The sequence below is a fragment of the Canis aureus genome, chromosome 5, assembly GCF_053574225.1.
Source record: "Canis aureus isolate CA01 chromosome 5, VMU_Caureus_v.1.0, whole genome shotgun sequence".
NCBI lineage: Eukaryota > Metazoa > Chordata > Mammalia > Carnivora > Canidae > Canis > Canis aureus.
In genome coordinates this window covers 57,318,498-57,339,952 of record NC_135615.1, presented here as the reverse complement: position 1 = coordinate 57,339,952, position 21,455 = coordinate 57,318,498, and the positions used below count along the sequence as shown (strand labels likewise).

At 44.2% G+C, this 21,455-nt stretch overlaps 1 protein-coding gene across 13 annotated transcripts in view; it reads right to left on the bottom strand.

Annotated features, from left to right (window-relative positions):
- ARHGEF28 (Rho guanine nucleotide exchange factor 28) overlaps nucleotides 1–21,455 on the bottom strand; it is a 288,520-nt gene that overhangs the window by 142,703 nt on the left and 124,362 nt on the right. For all 13 annotated transcript variants that reach the window (XR_013380085.1, XR_013380084.1, XM_077898173.1 and 10 more), the window contains 2 exons: nucleotides 4,942–5,125; nucleotides 2,151–2,331 (listed from right to left, as the gene is read on the bottom strand). Coding sequence is in view for 11 of the 13 variants with exons in the window: in XM_077898173.1 (XP_077754299.1) it covers nucleotides 2,151–2,331; nucleotides 4,942–5,125 (365 nt within the window). In the remaining 2 variants the exon portion in view is untranslated. The remainder of the gene's footprint in view (nucleotides 1–2,150; nucleotides 2,332–4,941; nucleotides 5,126–21,455) is intronic.

Sequence of the window (21,455 nt, the reverse complement as noted above, 5' to 3'; positions counted from 1 at the left end):
GTCGCGGAGCCTGCCTTCACGCTCCCTGAACCCGTGCTCCCGGTTCTCCTGGGGGCTTCAGTCCAGAGGCCTGATTGATCACCTCACTGGTATTGGTGCCTGAACCCCAAGGGCAGCCCCCCTCCCGCCCTGGAGGCCGGGCCCTGGAGCGGAAGGCTCGAGCCCACAACCACAGCCCGGGCATCAGGCACTTGCCAAAAGCTCCTCATTAAGCCAACAAAAGATGCCACTGTGGCTGTGGACGCCTCAAAATCCCACAGGTGACAGAGCTATAATCCCGGAAGCAGAAGTAGACAAAGAACAAGATGCATTTCTTCTAAGTCAGAACATCTTCCAGAACCTCTGCCTTCTTCCCCCCGCCCACCCTCCAGCCACACAACACGGGCTCCGAGAAAGAGGAGGAGCGCGGGCACAGGCAGCTCCAGGCCATTCCACGGTGACGGATGCTTCTCATAAAATGACGATCTCCGAGAAGCCAGAGAGCTGTCTCCGTTTGGCCTCTGTTATCCCGAGTCCACTGCAATAGATTACTGAAGCACTTAGAACGACTCATCCTAAACCCGCCAAGTCAACTATCATCTCAGATGCGTCAGGAGAAATCATGATCCCACCTCATAAGCCGGTGGTTTTTCATAACGAGACAAACGTTCACGATGTTTGCTAGACACACGGGATGCTCCATCCCTTTCAGGACTTTGGTCACCAAGTGCCACACTGCAACCAGAGCATCTAAAGACACACGTGCCACTGAGCTCTGTGTGCACCTGCATGGAGCCGCGTGCATCCGGAGCAATGCGGCCCCTCAAGGCCTGGGCTCTGCGGGGCCAGATATCCACTGCCGGCGGCGGGTGGGGGCAGGTGAGAGCCACAGGGATCCCCGAAGGCCTCAGTATCTTGAAATGAGAAGCATCCTTAAGCAAAATGAGGAAATACTGTCCACCAGAAAATGATACATGTCCTAAAACCCAACAAAGGAATGTAGTTCATCCTATGAAAAGCATGTTATTTCTTTAAATAAAATAATAAAATAAAATATTTTATTTTATTACCCTACAAGAGGGTACCTGGGTGGCTCAGTTGGTTAAGCATCTGCCATCAGTTCAAGTCATGATCCCAGGGTGGGTCCTGGGACCGAGCCCCTGCTCAGCGGGGAGCTTGCTTCTCCCTCTCCCTCTGCCCTACTCATGGGCACACACGCCTGCTCTCCCTCTCTCTCAAATAAATAAAATCTTTTTAAAATTTTAAATAAAACCTGATATGGATTAAGCCAACAATAATCCTTGATACATAATGTTTTTGACTGAATCTGTCATTTAATTATAGGAGGCAAACATTACACAAAAAGCCAAAACTGTGATAAATGAGATTTTTTTATATATATAATGGTTTACTTTGTAAAGCCTACAGTCCTGAAACCTGTGCCTTCCTAATGGATGTGCTTGAGAACACAGGACCTCAGGGCACCCGGTGAGTGAATCCACTATATCCTGGGGCGCAGGTCAACTAGACTGACGCAGCCCTTTTACTCAAAATAACACTACACTTTGCTTTAATAATTAAGATGCAAATATTTTTTATATTGTTGCAGATTCTACAAAACATAAAAAATAATAATAAAGATGAAACATTTTAAACTCTGAGATAGGCATGCTATGATGTCACTGAAAACTGACGCTGGAGCCATTTTGCGAAGGGTAAAAAGCTCTTTGAAAGGAACATTTCGAGTGACCAGTCCCCATTTAAAAAGAAACTACACATGGGGTCAAAATGCTTAACTGCATCTAAGCCTTAAGAAATCCCAGGAGTAGGTATTATTCACGTATAACAACCCTAAATACAACTGCTTTTAATAAGAATTACGTAAAATCAATTAATAGGAAACACCGTATTTTACAACATTATTATAATCCAACACTAGTGATGCTGGCTTCTGGAAAATAAATACACAAATTACTATTTTCTATCGGCAAAATATTATGTTGTAATTTTCACTCTGCTGATGGAACACAGCTTCCAATTCCATGTCCCTGAAGTTTTATTGGAGACAAAGCGCTGCCCTCCGGAACACGGTTCCCAAGACAAGGAGCGTGCAGTCTGTCCTCTCGAGGAGCATGAGTTACTGTATTACCGGAAGGAAGGGACACACGTACCTTGAGGAGAAAGGCTCTGTCCAAAAAGTATTTCCTGAAGAGTTTAATATCTGCCTCCAACAAATGCTCAGCTGTGTGGTTCAGCGTCAGCGTCAGTGTCCCCGACGGGTGAACATACTGCAGGAAGGCACGTCCGCCGAGGTGCACTCGGGAGAGGTCGGGGGAACGTCTGCCCTGGAAACTGAAATGTCACAAATCAAAACCTACTGGCAGCTTCAGAGACCTCAACCCCAAGGTACCACCTCACTCGCCGCACCCCCCCCCCCGTATTACCAATGCAACTGGCACAAGGATCCGTGAAAGCCACCTGACAATAAGCACGCAGAATCACGTAAACAGATCCTAACGAAGCCACCTCCTTCCACCGAGACACGATGCCAGTTGAGAAGCTATTCACATACACTACATACTTTACAGTTATCTGTAGAGCTGGTGACACGACTGACTTTTAAACATTTTACTTTGATATTTCATTCTCTCTTTAATTCAGAAAGAGGCCTCTTGCTTTAATGGGGTCACATGTCCTAGAACAAATTAGCAGGCAGCCAACAGCTTATTAGGTGATTACAGTGGAAAACAGATAGGCTCTCCAGGGAGCATGGGGAGGTTTGGATGTTACAAACAAGTGGGATATTCATAGCACACTGGTCCACTGTTGTAAATCATTTTATCATGCAAATTAAAACGCATGAATTTGACCTTGTGGTATTCTTGAAAACATCCACGTACAAAGAAGCAGTATTCCCAGACTAAAGTCCCGAAAATAAACTTATTTTCTGTTCTGTTTCGGCCAACGACAATCGCACATTTACCAGCTATACATAGGCTTCACGGTCAGTGTCATGTTCTGGATGGCCCACAAGGTCATTCCATTTCAACCAGTGAAGGAGCCTCAGGAGGAATATGCTAGTGCTTCCAGGGAGCAGCCCCCTTCACCACGTGGTCACGCCTCCACAAATTGCTCCCACAATCCTCGCTTCACAGCGCTCACTCTATGCCCCTTTCCTCTTCTTACATGACCTTGTTTTATTAATGAATTTATACTTCATGAAAATATACTTCCAATCAAATAGACGTTATCTTCATCGTATGGAACAGCAAAAAGAGATCCATTAAGAGCCCCTGAACTCTAAGATGTGAGGCAGCTCCCCAAATTCTTGACATTAACGTCTAGAATCTTCTAGAAAACTCCCCATCCTAACACGTGACTGAATGTTAGTCCCCATCCTAAATGGACTCTGAGCCTGAGCCAGAAAATGGAAGCTTCACTATACACTCAGACTTTAGCTGACGGTCTACTTCTAATACCATTCATGAATAGATTGGTTAGACCTGCAAAATTTTAAAGCCCATAATACCTCCCGGTCCTGAAGACAACAGAAAGGTACTAAGTTACCCAAGATGAAGTCAGCCAGGACTTTGATCTCACATTGAACCATCCACAATGACCAAGTCAAAGGAAGTAGTCCTGCCTTGGTCTCTTGGGCCAAGCTAGTGGAGTCATGTTAGAGGCAAATAGAGGGCAATTCCTTTTGATGGGCTTTTCCCTTGTTTGGTGGTCATGTGACCAAAGCAGAACAAAAATAGAAAATTCGAACATCAACTCTATATCCATTACGTACCATAAATTAATTCTATTAACTCTATAGCCATTAAAACAATAAATTAATTACACTGAGTTTCATGAGCCAAATAAGAAAAACCAGCCTGTTAAGACACACCATAGAATAATATATCAGTGATATTTAATATTTACATAGCACTTTGTGATTTTCAATATACTTTCCCATTTATTTTTTAAGACCTTTTAATAAGTCAAGGAGATCATTATATATGAATCCCTCTTTCATAAGAATATGACCTTATTCATAAGATTATTCTAAGTAATAAACCACACATTTTCATTCACTGAAAATGTTGATATCATGATGAACATAGCAAACTTTACAGTTCCTCTATTATTCCCTTTACATGACTTCACTAGATCCTAATAACCATATTGTACCTTAGGATTTATCTATTACTGATTTAACAAAAATTTATATTCTTTCAGTGAGTGTTACATGTTGACACTAGACATACTGCAGCGGGTATACAAATACTTTCAGCCCTCCAGTGATACAGGATGGAGACCTAACAAATGATGACTACACTTAAAATTTATAAATTATTATTAATATTGTGAATAATTTTAATCACCATATTGTAAATTAATCATAATGATAAAATACCCTAACATAGATGGCTTCTCTGAAGCAATGGTATTTAAGGTGAAATCAGAAAGATACGTAGTAGGTAGGCTAGTGTTTCCCAATTTTTTTCTTTTTTTTTCCTAATTTTTTTCTTGATTATAGTCTCCTACGGAGCCCTTTAAGACATTTTTTTCCCTAACTACCCCCTCCCCATGAAATATTGATACCAAATATACCTGTGTATCTGCTTATGTACTCTGTGCCTTACACATGAGAACTAATGGCAACACATAAACCGTTATTAGCTTGTGGTCTGGTTATTTCCACTCTTCTATGGTCACTTTATAGAAACAGATCAAGAGAGAATCAATCTAGGGACGCCTGGGTGGCTCAGCGGTTGAGCATCTGCCTTCAGCCCAGGCTGTGACCCCGGGGTCCTGGGATCGAGTCCCACATTGGGTTCCCTTCGAGGAGCCTGCTTCTCCCTCTGCCTGTGTCTTTGCCCCTCTCTCTGTCTCTCATTAATAAATAAATACAGTCTTAAAAAAGAGAGACAGAGAGAGAGAGAGAAAATCAATCTATCGAGTAGCTAAACTCACTTTGTGATGTCTTCAACCAGCTTGGAGTGTCCGGCACGTAAAGCCAAGTCTAACGGTGTGGCACCTTCTTCATTGGGTAAAGACAAAGCCTGAACTCCCCCAGGGAGGCACAAGAGGAAATGAGAGAGCTTAGGCAGGCCCCATCTCATAGCCAGGTGTAGAAGAGACTCTCTGCATAAAGAAACTGAAAAGAAAGACAAATGGTATTAGTTCCTTCATTTACAAACTCTGTCGTCTAGGTTTTATCTACAATACCATCTATTTAGACATAATAAGAATGTCAGAACTGGAAGGAATCATCAAAAGCATCTAATCCGAACAACACCTTAATTTTTTTTAAGTAGGCTCCCTGCCCAGTGTGAAGCCCAACACGGGGCTTGAACTCATAACCCCGAGATCAAGACCTGAACTGAGATCAAGAGACACACAACTGACTGAACCACCCAGGTGCCCCCATTTTACTGATGTGGACAGGCCGAGTGATTCGTCCAAGGTAGCTGGTGGGTGCTGGAGCCAGGTCCGCTCCATCGCTGGTGTGCTGCTGTTTCCACCCGCCCAGGGCACACTGACATCACCTTCCACTTGTGCAGTCAAGTCATTCGGGGAAAACTAGTCTAGGTGCACACCATCGTGTAGAAACACACCCAGCTGTCCTTTGAGGGGATGCTGCTACTTCAGGTGGGCAGTATGAAGGCCACAACCATAAAGCAGTCCCTGTTCCCACTCTCCATCCTCAGAGATGCTCCTCCCCTGATGAGAAGCGAGGACAGAAATGGGTTTCGCATGTCCAGAAAACTTGAGAATATGGTGGTTCTCATACTTCACAGAGGTGCTCTGGCGCATCTCCTAGGTCCTGGGATTCCATCACTGCTGGCAAAGCCGCCCTAGTGCTCTGCTTAAAAAACTCAGCCTATGCCTCTTCAGACGGCAAAGGGCTCTTGGCTCATCTGTGTGACTGAGTTTTCCCTGCGGTGTTTGCGGCTTTCCATTACGCAGTCTTATCACTGCACAGGCTGAGGGGTTGTATTATTCTCCACACTTATCACAGTATCTGACAAACCGAAGTCATCCAGTATCTGTGGAACTGAATGGCAACTGTTAAAATCTCCAGTATTTGGGTGTATTCAAATTGCCTTATCTGTATGGAGTTTGCACACCTGTATTTCTACCCCAGTGCTCAGTGCCTGGAACCCAACTGGCTCAGGATAAATATTACACTGGAAATATTTCTACTGCAATACTCAAATATGAAAATAGAAGGAAAGAATAGATTTGCTTACATTAACAAAAAAGGTAGGCCCACGAACTCTCTAGACACCAAGACACACCTTACAACAAGCCTTATCTAAACCTGAGAATCCGAACACTCAGGATCCACGTGCAATGAGAATGTGAACTGCAAGTTAAATAAGGCTACTGGCTACAGCCATAACGGGAGAGACATCCAGAGCATCCCGCATCGCACTGCAGGAAAAGCCAGAGAGGTGGGACTGTCTTCTACCCCACAGCACCCGGCACCTGTATGCAACTGGAAATATCTGCATATTGAATGAATGAATGAATGAATGAATATATGAGCAAGGGGGCTCTTTCCCTGATGAGTCCCCATGAAAGTTAGCTTTAGGGATATGATGACAGCTGCTATTTGAAGCCTCGATCATTCTTGGTTCCACCTCTGATACTTCAACTAAAATCTGTGAGCAGAAACGATGTACTCTCACAGAGTTTGGACACTGATGGCAAAAACTAGCCAGTCGGGATCCCTGGGTGGCGCAGCGGTTTGGCGCCTGCCTTGGCCCAGAGCGCGATCCTGGAGACCCAGGGTCGAGTCCCACGTCGGGCTCCCGGTGCATGGAGCCTGCTTCTCCCTCTGCCTGTGTCTCTGCCTCTCTCTCTCTCTCTCTCTGTGTGACTATCGTAAATAAATAAATAAAAAATTAAAAAAAAAAAAAAAACTAGCCAGTCCTCCACACAACTGGTCATCCGCATTAACAGGACTTGACTTTCCCATGGTCTTCATTAGCGTGACTTTCCTACTCCAGGAGACTCTTCCCTGCACAAATGATTCTGTGCTCATCCATCCTTCAAGACCCATCAACTCTTCTGCAAAAAGCATCAGTTTAAGCTCTAAAACCAATCTTTAGGACCCGGTGATCCCTATCCAACCCTAATCCAACTCCTGCCCTGCCCACCACCCCTCCTTTGCATTAGAAGAACATCATTAAACCAAGCTTCAAGTTCTCATTCCACCCCAATCCTGCCCCGCCCCTTGAAAGGGCTGCTGGGGCTCCACGAGGCCATCTCCCACACCAGCCCACGCAGGCAGCTCGGTTTTCGTCTTGCCAGCAGGCCATGGGGTGCTACATGGGGAGCCAGCCTCCAGCAACACTCAAACTGGAAACGATAACAAGGAAATGTCCCGCTGCACAAATGCATTTACATTCTCAGTGGTTCATACTATTTCTTTACCCAGATTAAGAAGGTAAAGTCTTATGTTTCAAATATGTAAATGAGCCCTTGCAGCGAAATACCACGGACTTGGCTGTGCATTTGCTCTCTGACCTGTGTGACTCGGCACAGTCCCCCTCCGCCTGTAAAGTGACATCTGGAATCCCAAAACATCTAAAAATGAAGCAGTGCACACACCTGCCAGATATCTGCTTAACAGGCTTGTTATCTTCAAAGGCTACTGACAAACTCATTTTTCTTTTATCCTTTAAGTTTTTGACCTTTAAACTCATTTTATTGGAAGGTAGGGTTTTCAATTCTTAACAAATTCCAAACATGGCATGTTTGAGAACACTTCCATTTTTTTTTCTTTCTTAAATAATAACAGGAAGAGACTGGCTAAGATCAGGTAACATAACAAACACAGAGGCACAAGGACACTCCCCAACATGTATGTCCGCATGAGGTCACAACCAGCCACCCCAGAATGGAATTGCTAAGTCACCCCAATCTCCCCTTGGTAAGACGTACCGCATGGTTACATGGGACACAATTTTCTTTCAAGAAAAAAAAAAAGCCAAAAGGGAACATCTAAACCTCTTGCATCCCCTTTTAAGACAAGACTACTGGGGGACCTCACAGCTTTCTCATTCCGCTCGGAAGCTCAGAGCCCAGAACCAGGCGAAGAGCCTGAAATAGGAAACACGGTGACATATATAAATAATTCCACTTGTTATAGAGTTTCAGATTGTTAACAGCAGTCAGGAAAACAAGCTGTGAAAAGGGGGTCATACAATCTGGCAGCAGCGGGGTGGGTGCTTAAAAGGTGTTTTTAACCAAATAAATAGGTCTCCTCCCGCTTGGCCAGGGCCAGCAGCTCTGCGACTACTGTGCCTGGAACAGAAGGACGCTCACCGTCCTCGTGGCAGACGTCCGGAGGCGCCACGGGCACAGCTGGCCCAGCCACCCCGCCACGGACAGCGGAGCAGGGGTGACGTCGGGCACCCCGCCGGGCACCAGGGCTGTGGGCAGTGGAAGACTAAGGGCTCCATCGAAGCCCTGGGCCCCAGAATGACACGGCGGCCTCCACGAGCTGCGAGCCCAGGTGCCCGCCGAGCCCGGGAGGCCCGGCCCCGACAGCCACGGAGGCGCAGGGAGGCGGAGGCCACGCGAAGCAGTGCCGTGGCCGCTGCCGGTACGTGAACCACAGCCACGGGCTAACACAGAAACCCCCCAAGAACCCTGATGCTGTCGGGGGGCCACGGGAGAGCACACAGAGCGCATCTCCATCACCGCGGGACCTCGCCGAGTGAAACCCACAGCACGCTGTTCAGGATCAGGACCACGTAGGCAGAAGCATCTGAAGGGGAAGCAAGGCCACGGCTACTGTAAAGTCAGCGGCATCCCCGGAACAGAGGGGCCACGCCGGGGAGGAGGGGACCGGAGCTGCCCTGGGTCCTGTAGGCCCACAGGTCTCCCCCCGACACGCAGAGCCGTGTCTAAGGACCCCCCAGAAGCGAACACAGAGCTGCAGAAGGGGAGGAGGGTGGGCAGATGGGGTGAGTGGGTGACGGGCATGTGATGGGATGGGCCCTGGGTGTTTACTGTATGCTGCCAAATTGAATTTAGATTTTAAAAATTTAAAAAAATTACAATAATAATAAAATAAATTAAAAAAAAAAAAAAAAAGATCTTCCCCGGAAAATGAAAACAGAATTTCTAGGGCAGGCATTAATTTCTTTTTCTAAAAGATTCCCAAGTGGGATCCCTGGGTGGCGCAGCAGTTTGGTGCCTGCCTTTGGCCCAGGGCGCAATCCGGGAGACCCAGGATCGAATCCCACATCAGGCTCCCGGTGCATGGAGCCTGCTTCTCCCTCTGCCTATGTCTCTGCCTCTCTCTCTCTTTCTCTTTCTGTGACTATCATAAATAAAAAAACATTTAAAAGATTCCCAAGTGATTCCAATTATAATATCAGGGTTAAGATCTCCTACTTTCACTAAGTACTTAACAAAATCCCTACCTATGCTGCCTTTTTATGTCTTCCCTATCACCTCCTATGATCTATTAGCTAAAAATTTCACCAATGAACAATAACTAAAAAAAAAAAAAAAAGCTTGTGGCTCCTCCACGTCATTTTTAATCTACAATACTTGCCCCCAAACCAAGATACATCCTCAAAGGTTGTAAGCAAAGTACTAAAGATAGATACGAGAGGAACAAAAACCTAGAAGCAAATACTTTCCAATACAATTTAATTCAGAAGTACTTCCACGTTCCAGAGTTTACTAACGTTTCACAAGTCCCAAGAGCAGCCATGGAAATGTACTCAACACCTTAAGTTCAGGAACAAAATATATTTAATTCACATGCATCCAAATCATGAAAATAAGTTGTCCTCTCGTTTCCAAACCACATAAGTATTTATGGCAATCTCAAGGTTTGCACCTGAGACATCCAGTAGACAAACACAGGAAGACACGAGGACTGAGTACTACCTGCCAGGCCCTGTGGACACAAAGGGAGACAAGGTCCCTTGTCTTTGAAGAGCATCATGCCAGCCCATTTTTGTTTGGAATGAACGCCTGGTCTGTGAACCCACTGCCTGACGAGTTACAGCTCTAGGCTTAGACACAAAGAATATGAACAGAAATCACGAAACTATTGGACCTACAACCGCCATCAACGTATCATGACCTGAAAATTTACAGATTTTATGCCAAAATGTTGAGCAAAAAAGTAAAGAGAATGAAAAAAATATATATATTGCCAAAACGTTACAGGGCACAAAAGAGTATTTGGCATGAGCATCACATACGATCTCCTATTGAGGAGTCTCCACGAAATGGGAGGAGAAGTCATGGGTGATGGTATCTTTAAGTGGTCTAATCCGAGTGTTTATATATAAAAAAAAAAAAAATCACCCTTTCACATAGAATATGCAAGGTTGTTGGGTCCAGAACAGGAACTGCAAATACAAACAGGTTTGTAGGAAAGATAAGGAAACAGAACCAACAGGGCAGGCACGGCTGGATCATCGAGGCAAAGGGAGACGAAGCGGAGTTGCAAGCTTAAGGGTGGGGCTTAGCTTTTCTGAATCAGATATGTTGGAGACGCTCAGATTCCCACCCCTCGCTGCAAATCTGGGAAAACGGTGACTCCGCATGTTCCATGGGATTCATACCACGATAGACAACTCTGGAACGCACTTCGGGGGTCTGTTTCTCCTCCAGGTGGCTTATACTCTATGTTACCTTGTGGATCCGGTGGTAACGCGGCTGGAACACTAAAAAGTCCTTATCAGAAGCCAAAGGAGGCAGTCCAATTTCTGGCCCTCACTCCCTGGGGCCCTGTCCAGACTGCATTATGCAACGTGAGCCTCAGGAGAGCACACGAGAGCCCAGACACAACGCTGTAGAGCACAGAGGTGAGTTGGAAGATCCGGATTTGAACACGTACAGAAACGCAGCTGTGGGAAGACCCCTTAATTCTTCAATTTCGTGGTGCCTGATGTGAAGTGTTACCCTCCCGGCCCACGCATGACCCGGGAATGTCAGGGGGCATAATGCAGGCATCGCACGACACAGGGTTGTTGAGAACTATGCAGGCCAGTACCGGGGCCGGGGCGTTCTCAGCAGTAGACACTGGTCTGACGTCTTCCATACAGAAAGCACAACTGCCACTAAATAGAGACGTGATCTACTCCAAAGGGCTTTCCCTCTGGTTGTGATTTAACGGCATCATTTAAGGCAGGCAGCTGCCTGATCAGGAGGCACCACAATCGCATCTAAGACACCAGATGTGCCTCCAGGACGCGTGTGCTGCAGCCGAGCCTCAGGCACCAGGCGGCCATTAGGTGCCAAAAGCAACGATTATGCCACACCTACTTCCCAGTCTGTGCACTAGGTTTGTTTTAAACCGTTTGCTCAGATTTCTTCAAGCTCCTGTTTGTGTTCACCATTCATTCATTCATTCATTCATTCATTCATTTGGTATTTGCTGACAGCCTACTACACACTGAGCATCCTTTCCCCTCTCGCACCATGCGGGAACCTGTGGAACTGCCAGACATCCTCCCAACTAACCCTATTCTGTTTGGGAGAGAATGAAAATACGTTGCAGTCTCGTTTTATCATTGGCAAGCAGAGAAAGTGTAGACTCGTCCTATCTTGGCAACCTTAGCAATCTCTGCTCTAGAGTCTGAACGGAAGCACAAGCAGGACACCGACTTCTCACCTACAGGTGGGCAGGACCCACTCACTGCCCTTATCCTGGAAGCCTGAGCCCTGGGTCCAAAGGGCTAGACTGAGAAACACTCAGCTCTGGTGGGAAGTGTTATCCCGTCCTTCAGCGCAAAGTCCACACCTAGGAAAGGATGTTCTGGTGAGCACAGAGAAGGAAGGTCAACCAGATAAACCAAACAGGAGACCAGTGGTTAAACTGCCCCCTACCTGGAATGAGGTTGAGGGTGGAGAGGTTGGAAAATGTTCACCTGAAGTCTAGGTGGGCAGCTGTCACATATGAATGAAAGCAAAGGAACGAACCACCACCATCACCTTTGTTATTTCATTCTTATCAGGTGCCAGTGACCGTAAGGACTTTATACTCCTTGCTTCCATCTAACATTTATTAGGCAACTTGCAAGTGTTACTTTGTTTGATCCTGGCAGCCACTGCAGGAGTGAAGGCCTAGGATTATCCCCGTTTCACAGGGGCAGAAACTGAGCCTTGACACTATCACGCAGTTGCCCAGATTCACTCAGGCACTACCGGGAGCATCAGGGATCGGAACCCAGACCTTTGCACCCCCAGAGCTCAAATTCTTACAGGCAAAGAAATAATTATGTACAAGGTGAGGAAAAAGCAAGGAGGGCAGGAAAGACAAGGCAACAGAATGAGAGCGAGGAAACCAAACAGAGGGAGCTAAGCCACACCAGTCGTAGGGGCCCAGGGTCACCTGAGTCTGCATGCGTCAGCCTGATGTGTGGCTACACACACGCACTGTCTCATGAAAACCTGCAAGGCAAAAGCTGCGGCAGCTACAACTGGAGGGCAGAGAAAGCAGCTATGTGGGAATCACTATGAACCAGAACCTGGGACAGGATCATAAAAGATCTGAGGGGGCAGTTCCACCCTCAGAGGCTCACGCTCAGACAATGGTGCACATTCTGGAGTCAAGACAAGGCCTTTGAATGTTCGCTGGGGCCACGTGGTGCAGAGCAGCGCCCGAGGACTCGGGCTGCCTGGGCCCTAAGAACTCTCAGCCCTCGGCGGCCTCACGGCCCACCCTCCCTGGGGCTCTCCCTCGCGTCCCCTGCACCACCAGCCTTTAACCCGCAAGCACCACTTGTTTTAAAGCCAATTATTCTTTTTTTTTTTTTTTAAATAAAGCAATACAAGGTAGTTGCCAGCAGTCAAATACTCTTTTTCATTTTTTTAAAATTTAAATTCAGTTAGAACTCTGGGAAATGAACTAGGGGTGGTGGAAAGGGAGGTGGGAAGGGGGTGGGGGTGACTGGGTGACGGGCACTGAGGGGGACACGATGGGATGAGCACTGGGTGTTATTCTATATGTTGGCAAATTGAACACCAATAAAAAATAAATTTATTTAAAAAAATAATAATAAAATAAATTCAGTTAGACAACATCTAGCACATTGTCTGTTTCAGCGGCGGCGTTCAGCACCTCCCCAGAGCCAGGCAACCCCCTGCTCGGCACTCGGGGCGCCTGACCCCGGCCGCAGAGCCTCTGGCTAGACATGTCCCCGAAGGCAAGGGAAACAAAAGCAAAAATGAGCTACTGGGGCTTCTCGAGATTTAGATACTCTGAAGTCTATGGGAAAAAAAAGCAGACATTTTAGTTTTTTGCCTTCAGCATTAATAGGATCCTTGGATACGGTCATTTTCAAATTCAACGTTAGTCCCCCAAGTGCAGGCAAAAACTGTCATATGCATCGCGCAGCGTTTGAGGGGTTTCCAGAGGAAAGGCGCAGGAGCGGGACGTGGCCACCCAGAGGGAAATTCCAAAACCTTCCCCTGTCCTGAATGCTTCCGGAAGCACATTAGGGTAGGCTGTTTGAAAAAATAATAATAGTACTTTCCACTTACATTTTTCTTCCTTGAAAACTCTAAGAGAGGGCCAAAGTAACCTGAACACAACCCTCTGCTCTATCTCTGATTTGAGAATAAATATTTAATTCTGAATTGCAGTTGAAGGGCCATAGGTGCCAGATCTAAGTACGAAACCGATTTTTTTAAGGAGAACTTTAAGCTGCCTCCTCATCTTTAAAATGTAATATCTTCAACAGAGAATGCGGTTAATAAGAGTTTAACTGACAAGTGAATTCAGCTTATTTGATGGGGGGTTCCTTTTCCTTGAGAGTTCAATTTCATATTAAATTCTTTATTGCCAGGAAACCCACTCCTTAAAAAGAAAGTCTAAAAAAAATGGGGGATGGAAGACAGAGAAAACTTTTTTAAAGACTTAAAACGTCACAAATGATGCATGTTTGTGTACGCGTTCTAAGTAATGTGCAGCAATGCTATGGATTTAACCTGAAACCGATTCTAAAAACCATTCTCTCCGCCACTAGCCTTCACACACCGGGTTACCTTAGCAACCGAAGGAACAGAATTCCAGCCTAAAATGTCAGAAAAGCCAAGTGTGGCGAGGTTTGTTCCGTGAGATACTATCAGAAGTAACAGGAGGCTGAGAGTAATATTGAGCGTGTACGTAGCTGCTTGAAAAATGTCAAGGTTTCCAAGAAAACCACTTAAAACCTCAGAGTTAGTTGGTACCTGTCATGCACTAATTTCTATACTCCTCCATCTTTTTCAAACGGAAAGCCTGCATTTTGTAATAAATCTGTCCTTTCTGAGTCTCCCACCAGCCAGTGGGACACCAGCTGATGTTGTTTCAAGCTGCTGTCCGGTAAAAAGCTTTGGGCCAGAGAAACTAAGCTGACATTTCCCAGGCAGTGAGACAGCAAGGCATTCGCGTAAGTCCATATGCCATCCCCTGGCTAATCAGGCTGGGACCACGAGTGGAGGCCAACCAACAGGGCATATGCCCCTGAGCCTTTATTATTATTATTATTTTTCTATCTCTACAACTAGCAAATCCTACTCAAGGACAAAAACCCCAGCAGAGCTCTATGTATCTCAAGTGTTAAGTCTTGCTGGTTACTGGTCACTGTTCTCTTTCCTCTATTCAAAGAGAGGACAACAGGGATTTCCCCATGGCAAACACTGCAGGCCCACACACTTCCTTCTGCTGGTAGATGCTGCAGAAAATCGGCAGTTCCCACTTCGTCTTTAGTTACGAGCTGTCCTGTATATCACTTAATGGCTTTTCCCAAGATTTAAAAAAAAAAAAAAGGTGGGGGGGGCAATGTAACCACCCTTTAAATTCCTTAAGGTAACACTAAACAAAGCATAGTTTAACATTGCCAAATGACCTCCACTTTTATAAAATCCCTTCCAAAGTCCTTTTGGCCTTCTGCACCTTTTCCCTTCTCCCCCCGTGAGTTGTAAAGTGTAGAAAAGCAAAGATCCTCCTTCCAGGGGAACTAATGTATGAAGATCTTATTAATAAAATAGAGCATCATGCTAACCACCTTTCTTAGTAACAGTGAGACCTGCATGCATTTAACTGGTGGTCCCTGACGAGGCTTCCACTTTTCCTGTAAGTCAACATTAATCACAGTGGGACTTGTTTTTGCTCAGGCCGGTACTGCTTGGACTTGCCCTTGCCACGTGTACTCTGCAACTAATACACTTCTCAAATTTCTTGATTCTCAACAATTCTCATCTTGGAAAAATCAATAAATTATCTAAGCCACTTTCAGTGGGTCCTATCAGTTCCACCCATTACTTTTCGGGAGACAGCTCCAGAAAGAAAAGCTGGCTCCCTGAATACAGTGGCTGTGTTTATGCCCAAGACAGCCCTGCAGAGACATTTCACAAGCTCAGCCGGCTTACCCTCAAAATCTCTTCCATTCACAGAATCAACGATAAAGGCAAGGAGTAACATTTAACTCTTTAAAACTACCAGATAACATTTTCTTTCTTTATTTAAAAATTGTATTATGTATGCCCTGCAGATTCATTCCATGGTGTCACTTTTCTTAAAAGGAAATGGTACTTATGTAACAGGATGGAGTTGTTACCTAATGCTCAGCGGTAATCATTCTGCAGTGTCTAAGTGGATCAAATCAACACCCCTCACACCTTAAAGTTACACAATGTTGTAGGGTAACTCTGTCTCAATAAAGCTGGCCAAAAAAGACTGTGTTGTGTTTTCATAACTGTTATAAGAATTCCACCTTTTCCATAATTAAAATTTTGTGCTTCTAAGGAGACTTCTAAACATGTGAACTATTTTGCATAGAGAACTATAGAAAAATCCAAATTCACTTTTTGTGATAATTTACTCAAGCAGGGACGCCTGGGGGCTCAGCAGTTGAACGTCTGCCTTCGGCTCAGGTCGTGACCCTGGGTCCTGGGACCAAGTCCTGCATCCGGCTCCCCATGGGGAGCCTGCTTCTCCCTCTGCTGTGTCTCTGCCTCTCTCTGTGTCTCTCATGAGTAAATGAATAAAATCTTTAAAAAAAAAAAATTACGTAGGGAAAAAAGGTCTTAAATACATAAATTGTTGCTAAATACTGGTTTGTAAATGTAAATATATGCCGAGAGAGATAGTCTTTATGAGTTTGGTTTTTTTAAAATATAAGTAAGCTTATTTTTCTTCTATGAAAATGCTTAACCAGGACCACCTCTACTTAATCCACAGGTGGGGATAGGAGCTATTATGTTCCTAAAGGCAATGCCATCAATCCTCTGAGATGGTATTTGTTGTCCCTTTGGGATCTTTACTCAAATGGTAGCCTTCCCGCTGGACATGGCAAGCCTGGTGCTTGCCAGCCATGTCAACCTTCTGGGAGCACAAATAAAGTAACCTGGTTGAGCAGGAAGGGAAGACTAACCCACAAGTTATCTGAGCACCAAGGAAATGAAACAAAATACCTTATTCCAGTTAATTTGTCAAAATTATGTCAATCTCTGAGAAATAACACTCTTTATTTAAAAAAAACTTAGTTGAGTACTAAAGTACTCAAAGAAAAAGATAAATTGTGACATTTTATTGGATATAGTACTCTACTCCAAGTTTTACTGTAAATATGGGGTCGTGACATTCTGCAAAAAGCTTTTTATCATGAAAGCTATTTCAAAGAACTGGGTTTAATTTTATGAAACAGAAATCCAATTTTATTTATGTCACAAAATTAAATAAAACCAGAGATATTTCCTTCCCTAGAACATAAAGTTGCATTGTGAGTAATGATGGGTAAGAAACAGGGCCAAGAAAAATCTCTGCTTTTCTTTATGACACACAATACTCTGTTCAGCCTGGCCCTTCTCCAGGATCTCAGGCCTTCCTGATAAAGCTCATTGATTGAAACGGCAAAAAGTAAAGTATTACAAAATGCAAAAAGCAAGGAAACACAGTCCCGCTTCCCAGGTAAGGCTTCCAACAGACTTTTCCAAGAGTCATTACAGACGTCAAGTAATCCCCATTCAGCACATCCATTTACCCCACAAAAAGCATAAATAAATAAACCCAAATAATTTTTAAGTGCAAATGGTGAAGCTTTCAATAGTTTCTGAAAAAGTATTAGAAATAATTACTAGGAAAGAAACTGTTTTCCACTTACGATGCCACTATTACTTAACACACAATGAACTCCAGTGGGCCACAGGCCACTGTTTCTTAGTCTGGTATTATTTCTCTACCTTGCAGATAAGCAGCACTAATAAAATAGGTTCATTAGGAGAGGATGCATCGAGCATTTACAAGATCCTAAACTGCTCAGATGAAAATTCTACTAAATTGAAAAAGGACCAGGTTGTTGACATTGGAGACTCCTGAACTCTCCTGCTCCCGTAGAATTGCCCAATGTAGAGCTACACACCCAACAATTCTCTTTGAGAGAAATCCAGCAACTATGTGAATGTGGAAACACCCATATCAGCATGGGTACAAAAAGCTGAGACACACTCACCATCAACTCTACCCCCTGGCACAGCACCATCCAATCAGGAGGGAACCCCTGTTCCCAGCTTCTCCCTGAGGAATGAAATGTTTGGATCAAATCTAGCACCCCAACTTTGAAAGCCTCCATCTAGCTGAGGAAGCCAGCGGGGCTTGCATCCAAGAATCCTACGGGACTACAGCAAAGAAGTAGTTCTTAACAGGCAGATGAACACTCACCATAACTATCCCCTGAGGGCTTGGCATAGAGGAACCGGCAGAAAGACACATCTCCCGGTCTTTCCCTGGAAGGGATTTGACTGCATACTTCATAAACTGCAGGGTCCATTTACTAATTGGCATGCATGTAGCAGCTGACTGATGATCCTCCCTGGACCTCAAGAGAGCCAGTGGGCAATTCCCCCCACCTTCTTGCTTTGGTTCATTCCAACAATAAATCCAGGTCACTGGCATCTCTCTGGAAGCAGCCTGTACACACATCTGGCATCCCAGATTTTACAGCTGCCACCTGAGGGACAGCTCCTCAGACTGCTTTAGCTCTGACAGCCAATGTATTCATGAGTCCCGCAGGACTGTAAAGGATGAAGAAGTAGTTGTTAATGGGTGTACACGGAAACCCTTACTGTAACTATCTCCCTAGGGTTCAGCACAGTGGAAGCAAACAAACAAACAAACAAAAAATGCCCATCTCCTATTCTTTTCCTGCAAGGGATTTGACTGCACACTGTTCCAGCTCATGACTGAGGGTAGACTTTATCAGCCTGCATCTGGGTGGTGACGGAGATCCTCCCCTACAGGACACTGATGGGATTTGGCACACCCTCAACTACTGGGGGCCACTAAGAATAAAGATAGCAACTTGGGCAATCACGAAAGTTTGGGAAGCAAATAGGAATTTGGGCTAGGCTGACCAAGGTTCATCACGGAAGACCAGTCAGTCAAGACTGGGAGAGTTGTCTCTTCATCCAATGTGCAGAAACCAACACAAAGAGTGAAAGAAAATGTAGAAAAGGAGAAGAGATTCCAAACAAAAGAATACGAAAATTTCCAGAAATCAATCTTAATGGAGATAAGTGATTTATCCAAAACAGAGTTCGAAATAACATCACAAAGATCCTCTCTGATGTTAGGAAACCAATGTGTGGACACAGTGATGATTTCAACAACAACAACAAAAAATTAGAAAATACAACCAACTACCAACCAGAAATCATAGAGCTCAAGAATATAATAAGTGAAATGAAAATTCACTACAAAGTTTCAGCAGAAGACTAGATCAAATAGGAAAAAGGATCAGCAAACTTTAAGATAAGGTAGTGGAATTCACCCACTCAGAGGAGCCAAAAGAAAAAAGGGTATTAACTCCACCCATATGAAAAGTGATGTAGTCAGTAAGTACCATTATAGGTCTAGGCACTGTAAATTATTCTAAGAGAAAGCCTAGAGAATTTCCTAGAGATTTTCAAGAAATGGTTTACAATCCCAAGATTTTATCCTTTGTAGCCTCATTTGTCCAGAGCAAATGTAATTTGCATTCTACATATGTACATACAACATGCTCTATATATGGAAATCCATTCACATACACACATGGAAGTTAACTTTTACTGAGAACTAAGTATATTCAGATACTGTTATAGAAGATTCATTCTATATTACCTAATGTAATCATTACAAGCCAGTGGGGTGGGTACTATAATGCTTCTTTTCAGAAACCAAAACTCTTATGACATAAGAACTGAAGGGTTCTTGCCCAGGATGCCTCCTAGCAGCAGGGTCAGGATTTGACCCTAGCTCCAAAACATAGATTCTCAATGACGATGACACTAGAATTGTTTTCCCATAAAATATATCTCATGCACATTAAAGAACCCCTTGGTGACATAAATTTGCCTACTGTAAGGATATGGATAAACCAAAGGCCATGACCAATGGGAGCTTATAAAACACGAATACATTTCCAAATAGCAATAAAAATGGCAGTTAGGTGACCCTTGCCAACTTGGTAGTTAGCCTAGTGCTCAGCCAACTTACTTATGTTTATCTATCTTCAGTGACTGAGCAGACATTCACCTGCAACACACAAAAAGCTATATGTATGTACTATTGCCAATCTATAGATTAAAGGTTAAGAAATAGTAATTCATTTCTAAATTTTAGGATGAAAATATAGCATGTGTGTAACATGAATCTCATTTTGAAGGCTCTTAGTTTAAGTTATCCACGTGCAATTATTTTCTTTTGAAAGGCTTTATTTACTTATTCATGAGAGACAGAGAAAGAAAGACAAGAGACACAGGCAGAGGGAGAAGCAGGCTCCTCACAGGGAGCCCGATGTGGGACTCGATCCCAGGACCCCGGGATCACGCCCTGAGCCAAAGGCAGACGCTCAACCACTGAGCCCTCCAGGTGCCCTCCAAGTGCAATTATTAAGTCATATAATCTTCAACAATCTGTCGCCTGCAGGGGCACAAATTAACCCATTGCAGACTCCAAGCCCCTATGCTGAGGGAGGTGCTGGGCTAGGGAAGGAGCCTCCTTCCGACCTGCAAGTGCTGCTCCTGGGGTCTTGGAGGCACTTTACTTGTGGCCTTTAGTGCAGTGACTGGTGAAAAAGTATGAAAACTTTATGCCTTTGTTAAAATGAATCTGCCCTTCTAGAAAGTGAAACAACCTCTATATTAGAGTTTTTAAAAGGCCAGGAAGCTTAAGAAAAAGAAGTTCCCTAGTCAGAAAGCACACATATATATAAATATGTATATATATATATATATATATATATATACACACACTACACACACACACACAGACATAGATCTATAGATATGTATGTACATATACAGGTATGTTTGAATATACAGGAACATGCTCCTATATATATGTAGCCGTTTACGTATATACAAGTTATATATTCATATGAACATGAATAAATTCCTTAGCCAGAAAACAGGTACATTTTTATATACATATGAATAACAATAGTGATGTCTAGGATGTGTAACTTCCTTCTGAAGGTCCCAAATACAACTTCCATTCATACCACAAATACTTCTGGAACACTTGATATGTTCCAAGCCATTTGGTAGATCCTTGGAGATAATGGTGAGGAGAACAGATACCACCCCTTACACATCCCAATCAGCTACCATACAGTTGAATCAGCACACAGGAGGCAGACATGGCTCAGCACTGAATGAGGATTGTGACTGGTCTCATCCAAGATCTTAAGGAATAAGAAACATCTTTAATATCCCAAGAGAGTTTTACTTTAACCCTGTTTGAAAGAAACAAGTGGAGATCCTCTCTGTCTGTGGTTTATGGCCATATGATCCTGTTTACAAAAATCACAACCCTTTACCTCAATTAGCGCATTTAATCTTATCCACAATCAAATTTAAACCAGTCTGTAATCAGAATTTGTCAGAAAGTAGAAACTCCTGGGGCCGCCTGGGTGGCTCAGTGGTTGAGCATCTGCCTTTGGCTCAGGGCGTGACCCCGGGGGACTGGGGATCAAGTTCCGCATCGGGCTCCCTGCAAGGAGCCTGCTTCTCCCTCTGCCTGTGTATCTGCCTCTCTGTCTGGGTCTCTCATGAATAAATGAATAAAATCTTAAAAAAAAAAAAAAAAGAAAAGAAAAGAAAAAGGAAGTAGAAACTCTCAAAAACAGCATCATCCAACCACTAAAGTCATACAATAACACAGAAAGACAGCACAAGTATATGTGTGTTCAGTAAAATATAAACCAATATCTATTTCTAATAAAATTCTGTGATTAGTTATCACCGTAAGAAGTATCTATTGAGCGGGTCAGCCTCCTGCCTGGCATGGACTTACATAAAACACCCATCTTTGTTCACACACAGATGCCACGATTGATGTTAAGAGCCTATTCAGTCTTTTAATCAACAGGATCCATCACGAGGTTTATCCCAAAGTTAGTGCAAATGTTTGAAGGCTCTCGGTGACTCTGGTATTTTAAAGATGTCGATGCATCGGTTTCATTTCCTGCACGCCACAC